Genomic DNA, 13,488 nt, shown 5'->3' with positions numbered 1-13,488 from the left:
TGAGGAGCAGCTGAGGGAACTGCAATTGTTTAGTCTGAAGAAGGCTGAGGGGAGACTTTATCGTTCTCTACAACTACCTGAAAGGAGGTTATGGTGAGGCAGGTGTTGGTGTCTTCTCCCAAGTAACAAATGATAGGACAATAGGGAATGGCCTCAAGGTGCATGAGGGGAGGTTCAGATTGGATATTAGGAAAAAATTTCTTCAGCAAAAGTGTTGTCAAGTACTGGCAGAGGCTGTCCAGGAAAGTGGTGGAGCCCCCATCCCTGGAGGTATTTAAGAGATTTGCACATGTAGTGCTTAGGGACATGGTTTAGTGGTGGAGTTGGCACTCCAGAAATGAGTGGACTCAATGATCTTAAAGGTCTTTTCCAAACTAAACATTTCTGTGGTTCTGCAATATATCACAACTGATACAGCTTCTACAAGTTTAAAATAGGTAAATACTTAATGATACTAAATGTCTCAGTGAGAATCAGGAGTCTTTGTTTTGGTGCATTGCAAACACATAAGAAAGGAGATGCTCATGAAGACAAAAGTGCTGATGCACTGAAGGGAGAGAGCAGTTCCTTCCTCATGGAGAGATGACAGCGCCAGAATCTAACTCAAAGGGCTCAGAATTTATCTCCCTTTCCCCTACTGACAGAGGGATCCTACGGACAGTAGAAAAGACTAAAAATGGCCTTCAGTAGCATTCCTATGTCTCCTCATCACAGAGATTACAAGTGAAAACATCTAAAGTGACTGTAAGTTCAAAATTTATTACAAATTTTAACAAAATGAACTTCATAACAATATGAAGTAAAAGCAAGGAGATTTTCTGTCCTGTTTTAGAGATGGAATAATTGACATTATTTAGACTGATCTTACCATTTAAGTAATATTAAAAATCTAAATTAAAAAGTAACTTGACTCTGATGGAAAAGTGATAAATGCTGAATGCTATTTTATCAAAGTAAGAGTTCAAAGCAATGCAAACTGCAGCTGATCCTCATTGACATGAAGAAAGCATGCCTGAGAGATACCAGAGCTTGTTTCAGGAAATGATTTATTTGAAACATGAAAGGTTTCTTAAAAAAAAAAGTTGCTGATGATAACTTTTCAAGAAGCAGTCACTAAGCCACTCAGCAAGTTGGGCAGAAGATAACCTTGTTGTAGGTCATCTGCAGACAACCTGAAAGGCTGAAAGTGCTGAATGCGTTAGAAAGCACTAGTAACAGACTCTAACCACATTAAATGCATGTAGGAAAACCTGTCTGCTTCTATGAAATTTTTGCGCCTTGTTAGGACCTTTAGAAGATGAAGCAGGGTTTAGCATCATGATTTTTAAGCAATGGAGGAAACCCCTGTTAACATGCTTCATTTTATTGATCATGATTTAGACTTAAAATATCCATCTACACAGTAGTCATTTCCACCACCAATCTCTTCTAACCATCTTAAAGCTGGCTTACATTTCATTTTTTAGATAACAGATCTAGGAACACAAGTCCTTTGAAATCAGCATAAGGATATCTGGATCAGGCAATGAATTAGTGTTTAAGCACTTCAGTGTCTCCTTAAGCAGACGTGACATCCTACCTCTGGACACTGATGTAAATTAAGACTATTCAAGTGCTTTGCTGAAAAGAATGGAATGAAGCACCTTCTTCCTAAGAAGACCCAGAAAACTTCAGGGCCAGAGAGCAGAGTGCTTGTTTCTAAGGATAATTTCTCTCTCTTTCTAATAAAGGGGATATGCAATTAGCTTAGATCAACACATTTGACATAGCCAGTAGAAACCACCTAAGCAAGAACACACAGGTCAACTTTGCTTTGCTTTCCTTCTAACAAGAATTGTCTTGGTTTCTTTTTATAGGTAACCTAATAAAACACAATCACAACTGAAGCCTGTGAAGATGTGATGCATATATATATAATTAATAAGTTCATGCTTTTTCTACGGTTATGTCTATTTTAAATCTTAAGTAACTGAGCTTCTACTGTGAACAAGAAAAATGACAACACTAAATAGCACAAGATTATAAAGATTATGAGATTATTCAGTAGGTACATCACAACCATAACCTCTTGGATACAACATGAATTCATGTGGTCTGTTATTGAAGGTTAAATTTGACTGTATTCAAGTACTACTTTGTCTGCATTACACTGCAATCTAATCTGTCAACTAAAATATCCTAAATGCTGTAATATCAATTGCAGTGTGTGTGATGTAAAAATGGTACGAAATGTCAGGCTCTGCTCTTCCACCACTGCAATCAGTAACAGCTTCAGCAGTGACTCTTCTGTGAAGCAGGATCTTCTGCTAGGGTACAGCTTCACAAAGCTGAGCTTCCTCATACAGGATCAATTAAAATGAAAGTAGCCTTGATAAAAGAACCATAGAATCACAGAATCACTAGATTGGAAAAGACCCACCGGATCATCGAGTCCAACCATTCCTACCAATCACTAAACCATGCCCCTCAGCACCTCGTCCACCCATTTTTAAACACCTCCAGGGAAGATGACTCAATTACCTCCATGGGCAGCCTCTGCCAGTGCCCAATGACCCTTGCTGTGAAAATTTTTTTTCTGATGTCCAGCCCAAATCTCCCCTGGTGGAGCTGGAACCATTCCCTCTTGTCCTGTCCCCTGTCACTTGGGAGAAGAGACCATCACCCTCCTCTCAACAACTTCCTTTCAAGTAGTTGTAGAGAGCAATGAGGTCTCCCCTCAGCCTCCTCTTCTCCAGGCTAAACAACCCCAGCTCCCTCAGCCGCTCCTCGTAAGACTTGTTCTCCAGCCCCATCACCAGCTTCATTGGTCTTCTCTGGACACGCTCCATAGCTTCAACATCCTTCTTGCGGTAAGGGGCCCAGAAATGAACACAGTATTCAAGGAGTGGTCTCACCAGTGCTGAGTACAGAGGGAGAATAACCTCCCTGGACCTGCTGGTCACGCCATTTCTGCTACAAGCCAAGATGCCATTGGCCTTCTTGGCCACCAGAGCACACTGCTGGCTCATGTTCAGTCTGCTGTCAACCAACACCCCCAGCCAGACTTCTCCTAGTCTGTAGCACTGCATAGGGTTGTTGTGCCCCAAGTGCAGGACCCAGCATTTGCCCTTGTTACATTTCATCCCATTGGTCTCAGCCCAGCAGTCCAGCCTGTTCAGATCCCTTTGCAGAGCCTCCCAACCCTCCAGCAGATCGACACTTCCACCCAGCTTAGTGTCATCTGCAAACTTGCTAAGGGTGCACTCAACGCCTTCATTCCAGGTCATTGATAAAGACATTGAACAGGGCTGGGCCCAGCACTGAGCCCTGGGGAACCCCACTTGTCACGGGCCTCCATCTGGACTTAACTCCATTTACCACCGCTCTCTGGTCCCGGCCATCCAACCAGTTTTCCACCCAGGAGAGTGTGCACCTGTCCAGTCCAGAGGCTGACAGTTTCCTAAGCAGAATGCTGTGAGAAACCGTGTCAAAGGCTCTACTGAAGTCCAGGAAGCCTACATCCACAGCCTTTCCCTCGTCCAGTAGGTGAGTTACTTTGTTATAGAAGGCGATCAGGTTAGTTTGGCAAGACCAAAGAGAGTTAGAAAGAGAGAGCACCAATTTCTTTGCTGTACTGTACTGCTCCCAGAGGAGCAAAGGACTGTCTGCTGGAATTAACCTCTGACCCTGGAATAGCCATTGGTCCAATGTCCCGTCCAAATACAAGTAAAGTGACTTGTCTGAGGCTCTGATGCATTGGGTCATCCAAGCTCTGGAGACAGCTCCAGAGAGAACACACCCTGCTCCTCCTCTACAAACCAAACCGCTCCCAAAGATTCCAGCTGATGCAGTGGTAAGGAATGCTGGACACTACATGTCAATCTCACATTCCTGGGGTAAGTACTGTACTATTTACTGAGGTAAAGTGCTTGGAACATACAAATCATTCTGTAAGTGTATTATTAATGGTACTGAAGCTACTTAAGCTATTGAAGGAAAAGTTAATTTGGAAAAAGTAAATCAAAAGTACACTTAAAAGGCTCTGCATAATACTTAATGAATTTAGTTAACATCATCAAGCTTCATTTAGTTTTGTCTAGATAATGAACGAGATCCTTCTTCCTGCTGCTAATAAATTTTATTTGCTAACATCTATATCTACAGTCCCAAGCATTTCTAGATGATTTTGCCTGATACACAAACATTGTACAAACCAAATAGATTTGAATGGCTTTTCAAAGATATCAGTCATTTATTTCTACTTCCTGTTTGCCTAGAACAAAAAACAAGATGACAATGCTCATTGCTCTCTATAACTACCTGAAAAGGTGGTTGTAGAGAGGAGGGCGATGGCCTCTTCTCTCAAGTGACAGGGGACAGGACAAGAGGGAAGGGCCTCAAGCTCCGCCAGGGGAGATTTAGGCAAGACATTAGGAAAAAATTTTCCACAGAAAGGGTCATTGGGCACTGGAACAGGCTGCCCAGGGAGGTGGTTGATTCACCTTCCCTGGAGGTGTTTAAGGCACGGGTGGACGAGGTGCTGAGGGGCATGGTTTAGTGCTTGATAGGAATGGTTGGACTCGATGATCCGGTGGGTCTCTTCCAACCTGGTTATTCTATGATTTCTATGTTTTTTTCTTAAGTTCTTCATTTTAGTAAGTTTCTTGTAACAAGCATTAATTATTACCATCTATCCTTTACATTACCCATGTTGACATATGCCCTTCAATTTAATTTTTTTTCTAGTACAGACAGCACATAGGAATCTCAGTGTGTTCTTTTAAATATATATTCTAGTGCTAAGTGTATTTCAAGTACATAAAATAGCCATGGCACAGCATTCTTTCTACTTGTATCATTTAAAAAAAAATGTCTTCTGCCTTTTGTTTGCTGGTGAACTCATTGTTAGCATGAGGAAACTCTGAGATGGATGAGGATTTTGAACTGTTGATAAATTTGAATAACATTCAGGGGACATTTTTCTCTAAATAAATCTGTATTTCAAACTACTTAAGAAGAAACCCTTTAAAGACAGGAGAATACAAAATACTGAGACAGTAACCAATTAGTACCAACAGTTCCCTCCCTGAAACAGTCCAGAGTGTATCATTGCACAATGTAAATTAGGCAACTGCAACTAATCCTCTAATCCCCAGTTTCCAAGGAAAGTATCTTAGAATTTTCCAAGAAGGTCCAAAATTCTGGCAAAGAAAATGTGATTTCTACAAAACATATGTCGTCTCATCTTCTCAGTCCAGTGCTCCTCATCTATCAAAATGTCTGCTATTGCTTTCTAACACAGAAACAAAGGCAACTGTCTTTCAAATGAATGTATTATCCTTTACTTGAATCATATTTCCAACAAATGACTCAACTGAAAAATTATGATCCTTAGTTATCTATTTACTCTAAGCTTTCCTTGCTTATAGCTTTTTTGTCTGATTTCCTTTTTTCCAAAGCCTGCAGTTAGACTGAAGTGATGTGTATCTGTTGAGTCTCTAGATAAATTTTAGAAAAAAATCCCATTGTGACTGAGCAGACACAGTCATATTCCTGTGATATCAGGTTTCACTTTTGCGTGTCTCAGGTTTCAGACTTAAAAACCTCTACTGCCTTGTTGCCAGCATCCCAGAGGAAGCAAAGAAGTTACACTTCCATCGCACTCCTGTGTTCCTTGCTACCAGGAGACCTGAGGGTGCCATCAGTTTACACTCACTACTAGCAAGGCTGTTAGAAATTCAGCCTATTACAAACATGGTGGGGAGATTTTGAATGATGGCATGAAGGACTCTTGCAAGGAGTCTACAGCCCCTGCTCGTAAGTCTGACAGCTAGTGCTCTGACCAGCAACATCAGCAGGACATCCTTTGATAGCAGAGCACCTCCTGTAGCAACAGCTGGTCTTTCATGATCACTTGCTCTAGGAACACCAAAGGAAGGTACTGTTTATCTGACTGTTACAGGATAAGAAATAATGTGAAGAAGCGACTTGTCCTTGGAAACACCAGGAGTCTATCTCCAAGATGGAAATTAAAACTGAGTTCTCATCTGTCTTGTATATCCACTCTGAATACTTCTCCACCTCTGCCATGTAATAATCCTTTGCTTCCACTTGACTTAGCCAGTTCCTGGAGGCTGCCTTCCTCAAGCTGAATACCAAGAAAGATGGTCATGACTGAATAAATGGGCATTTTTTTTAAAAAAGGTAAGGATATTGATTCCCTCAAAAAATTTGATCACACTGCTGGTGAATGGGCTGTTATGAACTCTGTCTCAGCAAGCTGCTACAGAGTATTTTGTAATAATCGTAAGTTGTGGTAATGAGAAGTCTTGCTATGAACCAATTCAGCCTTTCTCAGGGGACTGGGAAAGACCAACACTTTCTGTCTGGATTGACAAAATTACAGTTAGACAGTCTGCTTTATTTACATTTAACTATATTTACCATCTGACAGCACAGTCTTCAACATGTGAATCTGCTTCAACCATGGCTTTGTATTTCCTCTTCCTCCTTTTTATGCCAGTTTATACCTCTTCTGTACAATACACTTAAAAGTGCCTTATACACCTTAATTTAGGATAGATCTCTGTCCTGAGGAATGGATGGAAGGAAGAAGGAGAAAACAGTCCTTGAGCCAGGCTGCCCTCACGACTCTCCCACAGAGTACAGAGCTGTAGGAAAACACTGTTTCTGCAATGTGACTTCTCTTCTCTTTGTAGGAGGCAGGCACAGACACTTCAGGCCCTTTACACACAGGCCCTTTACACACAGGCCCTTTCCATTCCCCCACAGGAACTAGAGCTGGCAGCTACTTCTCTGGGCAAAGGCTAGCGATTGCTTGAGAAAAAAAACAATAGCTAACAAAAAATAAAGCAAGGAACCCGCCTTTTTAACAAAACTATATAGTTCTCCAGAGCATTTCCTTTTCCTAGGGTGAACAGTGACTATATTCTGTGAAACAGGTTTAATTATAAGGCTTCAATATCAACACATCCTGAAAAGACCCCTGTTCCACTAGTGAATGCCAAAGTCTCCCCAAAAATGTGAAAGAAACTGAAAAACTTGGAAGGACTGAGTATATATGTACACTAAAACACATACATGGATAACATATGCTACCATTGCTCCCTTCATGTTTCCTGATGCTGGTCAACTGCCAGAAACAGAAGTATTGAAACATCATAAAGAAACTTGTTTTCACAGAATTCTAATAGAGAGCTGGAGGTTCAGACACAAAGAAGGGATCCTATGTGCATTCCCAACCTGGGCTTGTTCAGTAAACTGAACTCCTGATACTTTGGCAGTTCATTCATCAAAACTCAAATCTTTTTTCCCCACTTGAAAAGGTTCTTTCGCTTCTTCATTTTCTTCCTTTTTTATGGCTAAACTTTTGCCTCGTTTTGTGTGGCAGTTTTCTATCCCTGTTTCTTCTCCTCTTCTGTGACTTTTTACCTTTGCCATTAATCTGCAACAGGCAAACTTATCAAATGTCACCAACACCCAAAATGTAATTACAGCAGGCTTGAATTTTTCCTTCTTTCTTTTTATCAAATATGTGGCTCTGACTTTCATGTGACTAAAAACAACTAATATCTGAAGTAATGTAATTCTGAAACCAAATGCAGTTCAAACTATCAGCATTTGGTTTGGACCTCTGGCACCTGTGTCCAAAGCATTTTAATATCCAGAGGTATGTTCAGAAAAATGGTACGAGAGGATCAGAGTGCAGGTTCTGTAGATTCTGAATCTTTCAATATACTGTATCATGAAGCAATATGTCATGCACATGTAAGCTCCCAGTGAAACTCTAATTATAATGGATATCTTGAAATCTCATATTTAGATATTTAGAAAGGAGGCATTTTTATGAGCTGATATCTGGAACCAGAATCCTGATCTTATTCCTAATTTAGCTCCGAGTGCACTCCTGTTAGTTACTTCATTGACTTCAAGAATATGTGGCTACTACCACAGACTCCTATATTAAGGAGATCTGAGAAAGCAAGCACTGACTTATTCCAAATGACAATGGGGTTTCCCCAGAATCCATCACAGCTTCCCAGCTCAGAATGCAGCTATGCCCCACCACCAAACCCCAACCAGAGCTTCCCTGCCCAGAAGCAGTGGCTGCCCTGCTGACTTGGAGCCAGACTGCACGGAGGACTGGAGTGTTAGAGAACAAAAATGAGAGAGTTGTATATTTGGACAACTTCAGCAGCAGCCTTCCTCACCACAGTCTCTGGCTCTGTATGGTGAAAAATTCTGTCACAAAAACCCCACGGAAAGAATGGTTTTCTATTATCAAGCCATTAAATCAGTGTTTAAGAAGATGTCTATCCAAATAACAGGCACATGAACTCTTAAAATCAATCATCTTTGAACAGGCAAAAATGTTTCATTAGACTTTGAAGCCTGCTTCATTCACCTTCTCCTCATCTTGGCCTTCTTCAAAGTTGTTGTGACTCAGGACAGCACAAATCTACGCTGAAAGTTATGGAGCTCCAATACCTGCATTCTGGAGCAGCAGCTCACAGCTGTAAGTAGAGCAAGCCCAGACTCAGGGGGAGGTGTGTTGGTCTGTTTTTTTTCCCCTGACTGAACACCTCAGCTTTCCTTTACTGTAAGCTGGGAACTGCAGCTAATGTGGGATTGGCTTTATGAAGCACATTTCCTGTGGATATAGCAATAATCTGGCACTGCTATCCTATGTGAAAGACAGTAGCCATACTTTGAGAGATTCCTAACAAAAGCTCTCTTGCATATGAAACATTAAACAGGCTCAGAAGCATCTTGAACACTAATAATTCAGTCATTCAGCCCAAAAACCACAACACATAACTGACAGCTGTCAAGTGTGTGACATCACCCCTCAATATAGTAATTATGGCTTACTGATTGTTCGAGAAAATGAACAACGCACAGTAAAGCATGGAAACATAAATGTGACATCATGACAGAAGTTCCTCCAGAGCTGTTGATTTATATTTTCTGGAAACACTTGGAATTAGCAGTTCTCAGCACAGCAAGGCCTTTCTGAAATGACATTAACTTTCAGTAAGTAGTCATTAAGTACACAACTGTCTCACAATCATGTATTAGGCTGCTGTACACTACATGAGAACTCAAATTCTGCTCTGAAAAATATAAAGAAGCTTAATAAACTCTTAACATTTCATTTCATGAAACTCTTAACATTTCTTACTCATTACTACATTTGTTATGCAGGTAAGTAGTCAATGCATAAACCTTCTATGTTTTGGGCTGAAGATCAGTTTACAGTCCCCTGGAAGAGAGAGCAGAAAGCACAGGCACAGAGTTCACTTGCTTATAATTTTGAGTGTGATGAGTTTAACTGTTCTCACTGTCTAGTCTGGAATATAGGAAAGATTATCTGCATTTTTATTCACTAAACAGCTGAGTACCACAGGGGAAGCAAAACTGAACCCATAGAGGCACAAATGAATGAGACAATCTTTGGGAACAAAAATTTACCCTGATTCCCTTTGGCTTTGTGTTTTGTGGCTGGATTATCTCACATGTAATGAGGCATGAGGTCTGACTGAAACTTTTCTTGCAGCTGGGCCACTCAGAGTTCTCTTTCTCATTCCTTCCCCTTCATGCGGATACTTTGGGATAGAAAAACACAGCTCATCCTGGAGCTTTTCTGTCAGTGAGGCACTGAACTGGTTCTCACTCACCAAATATCTGTTCTCCATAAACTTCTAAGGTCTTGATTTATTTTGAGACTTAACCACTGACAGGTTCAAAAGTTACCAAGAGGATCATCTCCATTATTCACTGACCTGCTCACTCACTAATGGATGAGCAGGCAATTTCTGACCCACCTTGTATTTGAATGACATTCCCATGGAGCAGACAAATGGCAGCTGGTGCTTTCTCAGGCTTTGTCGACTGCTTACAAAACCTGACAACACAGAAAAGGAAGTTCTCCGATGCTCTGCTTCAGTTTCGGCATCTGCTGCAAAGATTTCTCAGACCTACGCACTAGATTCTAGAAGAAACACTTGAGCTTTTGATCCATGAATATGCTGAGGGAGCAGCATTTTGACCAGTGAACTTTCCCTGTTATTTCTGCTGCAATTATTTTCCCTCTTTCTAGCTTTTTCAATTGTTATTAAAAGAACATGAAGAATTAGCAGCTATACATGAAAACGATTATCTAACAGCAACTGCAATTCCACATTTTCTGCAATGGTGAGAGGATGAAAACCAAATCAACCCCACCACCCAACTGTTTAGCTTGAAAGCCATTCATTTGATGAAAGACAGAACCTTACTGTCTGAGGAGAGATAGGAGGGAACCTTCGTCTTCAAAGAAAATAATGATTTGAAAGGTACCATGCAAAATTAGCTGTCCAGAGGAGAAAGATCAGGGGGTGTTGATTGACAGCCATCTGAACATGAGCCAGCAGTGTGCCCAGGTGGCCAAGAAGGCCAATGGCATCTTGGCTTGTAGCAGAAATGGCACGACCAACAGGCCCAGGGAGGTTATTCTGCCCCTGTGCTTGGCACTGGAGGGACCGCATCTCAAATACTGTGCTCAGTTCTGGGCCCCTCACTACAAGAAGGATGTTGAGGCTCTGGAGAGTGTCCAGAGAAGAGCAATGATGCTGGTGAAGAAGCTGGAGAACAGGCCTTATGAGAAGTGGCTGAGGGAGCTGGGGTTTTTAGCCTGGAGAAGAGGAGGCTGAGGGGAGACTTTATTGCTCTCTACAGCTACCTGAAAGGAGGTTGTGGAGAGGGTGGTGCTGGCCTCTTCTTCCAAGTGACAGGGGACAGGATAAGGGGGAATGGCCTCAAGCTATACCTGGGGAGGTTCAGACTAGATATCAGAAAGAAATTTTTCACAGAAAGGGTCATGGGGCATTGGAACAGGCTGCCCAGGGAGGTGGTTGAGTCACCATCCCTGGAGGTGTTTAAAGAGACAGGTAGACGAGGTGCTCATGGACATGGTTTAGTGGCAGATAGGAATGGTTGGACTCGATGATACAAGATGTCTTTTCCAACCTGGTGATTCTATGAAAATTAGCCACACCATTCTCACTTTTGGGAAGGATCTTGCTCAAGGGATGCTGCACACTCCAGAATTTAAATAGTACGATCTTACTGTATAATGAATATCGAATAGGGCAGGCCAACAAAGAATAGCAAGGAACTAATGTGTAGCCCTCTACATTTTTTTAAATTAAAAGAATCCAGAATGACAAGTGCGTCTAAAAGTGCCCAAGTGGCCTGCAAGAGCTAGATCCCAAGGACAGAAAATTCTTTTCAGATCTGCACCCTTGTAAATGTCAGCCTTTGCAAGGGTAAAGTTTAAGCCACAAAAATGTTTAGCAACTTGGCACCCCAGAGCACAGAACTATGCAAACTCCTGCTTGTAGACTAAAGATAACCACTACCTTTTCTTAAAATGCCATAAGGTCAGTTATGCTGGGTCTTCACACTGGGACGTGCAGAGCACTTGTGGTGTGTATGTTAATTCAAATAGTATTTACAAAGGAAAAACCAGCCCTCAAATTCATCTTTGGAGAAGATGAGGGAAGTTGCTCCCTGCTAATATTTGTGCAAAGGACAGCTTTGAGCCAAGACCTCCTGCTGCCACTGCCGTATACAATACAGTCTGTCTTGTATATCTAGATTTGTTTAAACTTGGCAAACTAAGCTTGGGAAGTCGTGCTTTAACCCAAAAGCCCAGATGGGCAGTTTTGTCCACCGCCTTAGTCAAGAGCTACAATAATATACTCAGCGGGAGCCTGACTACAAACGAACCTGAACAACTCCATCAGACACTGCCAGGACTTTTGTCTCAGATTAGAGCCATGCTGCAGAAAGCTGCATCCATCCAAAACACTCAGTGAACTTCTAAAACTTCAAAAGAGAATGTTGTCTTGCCTGGAATCTGAAATAAAATGTATTGCAAACTCTATGTGAAGGGCAGGGTGGGAGGGATAAGATACCTTCTAAGGATAAAGTACCAAACTTGGAAGTACAGCAGGCTTGGAGGATTCATGATGGGAGAGACACTGCTGGCTAAAGAGAACCTTCTGGGTTGAAACTATGCATAGTAGATGACAGAAAGACATATTTTGTGGGTGACCATCAACTTGTCTTCTTTAAGAGAGAAAAAAAAATCACATCAATATGAGTGACAGGTAGCTACACCTATTGACAAAGTCTTCACCGGCATACAAGTATCTGATGAATCAATTAGCTTTTGGTTCTGCCATTTTCAACTTGTAATGCTCAAAATTATATGCATACTCAAACATATATGCACACACAGATATGCCAACACCATAGATTACACTGACCACTTTCTGAAAGCTACCAAATTGCCAATAAGATGGAAGTCTGTTCAAGTCGTTGTAGATATTGAATTTGATTTCTGTCACATCTAAAGCTTTGTGTAAAGCCACATTAATGAAAAGCATCCCAAAATAAAAGACTGAAGTACCACCAAGCACTGTGGACTTGCAGGTGCTAAAGGATATTTTGGGGTCAGAGAAGGACTGGGAGGAACAAGACAAACAAAACTGTTCCTCAGAATCATGTCTCCATGGCTAATATTACTATTTTCTCTTTGGTTCTGGACTGGGAAGTAAAAATACGGTGTGTTTGAATTGTCAGCATTTCATATTCTTTAAGAAATCAATGTCAACTTCCCCTAACTTAACTAACACTGCCTTCTCCCACATCCCTTACAGGGCTTACAAAATGGTGGAAGAAATTTGTGAGACTTAACTGCAGAAATATAACTGTCATGTACTGTGGCTATGACTGCCAAGGGTTTAATCTGTCCAAGGCAGAAGCCAGGGGACTAAGTGTGAATTTGCTAAATCTCCCATGTGCTGCACTTTCCCCTGAGATTTCAGCTTGACTAAATGTGTATTATCAGCCTCTGTGAATGGTTGACACAACTGGACCAGTGGGATGCTGAGAAATAGCTTGGGGGGGGGCGGGGAATGCTGAAATTTACCTGAATTCTGGGTTTGCAGTGGAGTACCACACTCCCAAACTGCATCCTCCATAAATTGCACTTTTGTCTTACTGGAATCTTCCATGAAGAATGAATTCCACACACTCATCTACACCCACACAAGCATATGGCCTGTTTCACACATGTGGGGCTCATGCTCTACCCTTCTCCTGATACCCAGTTACTTCTGGCTAACGTATAAGTTTCATTTACAGTGTGGACTGGGAAGAAGGAAGGGGTAGGAGAAAAAATTAGAGTAGGAGAGCTAAAATGCAGACTAAATATTCTGGTGCCTTCTCTCATCCTCCACAGTAATTTTGCCTTCACACCTAGGTCATGCTGGAGACATTCTCTGGGACCCAGAGAATAATGTTAATGGAGACCAGACCCAATTTGCTCTTTTTAGATGCTTGCCTATCTCCCACAGTAAAAGGTTGCTAAAACCTTCCCTAGGATTCAAACTTCCCGAAGTATTCACCACAGACCAGAGTTTCCTTGGATTTGAGGCTCCA

General features: G+C 41.6%; 1 protein-coding gene across 7 annotated transcripts in view; it reads right to left on the bottom strand.

Moving 5' to 3' along the window:
• The window catches only part of LOC138724681 (glypican-5-like), a 480,713-nt gene that overhangs the window by 190,306 nt on the left and 276,919 nt on the right, over positions 1-13,488 (bottom strand). Inside the window, exon 8 of one of the 7 annotated variants that reach the window (XM_069864874.1) lies at positions 6,008-6,127. The exons of the other annotated variants lie outside the window; for them this stretch is intronic. Within the exon in view, the coding sequence (XP_069720975.1) occupies positions 6,023-6,127 (105 nt within the window). The 3' untranslated portion in view covers positions 6,008-6,022. Of the gene's footprint in view, positions 1-6,007; positions 6,128-13,488 lie in introns of those variants that run through there. 7 annotated transcript variants of the gene reach the window in all.

Source organism: Phaenicophaeus curvirostris, chromosome 10, assembly GCF_032191515.1.
Source record: "Phaenicophaeus curvirostris isolate KB17595 chromosome 10, BPBGC_Pcur_1.0, whole genome shotgun sequence".
Taxonomy (NCBI): domain Eukaryota; kingdom Metazoa; phylum Chordata; class Aves; order Cuculiformes; family Cuculidae; genus Phaenicophaeus; species Phaenicophaeus curvirostris.
The sequence above is the reverse complement of the archived record's forward strand: the minus strand, read 5'-3'. Positions and strand labels throughout refer to the sequence as shown.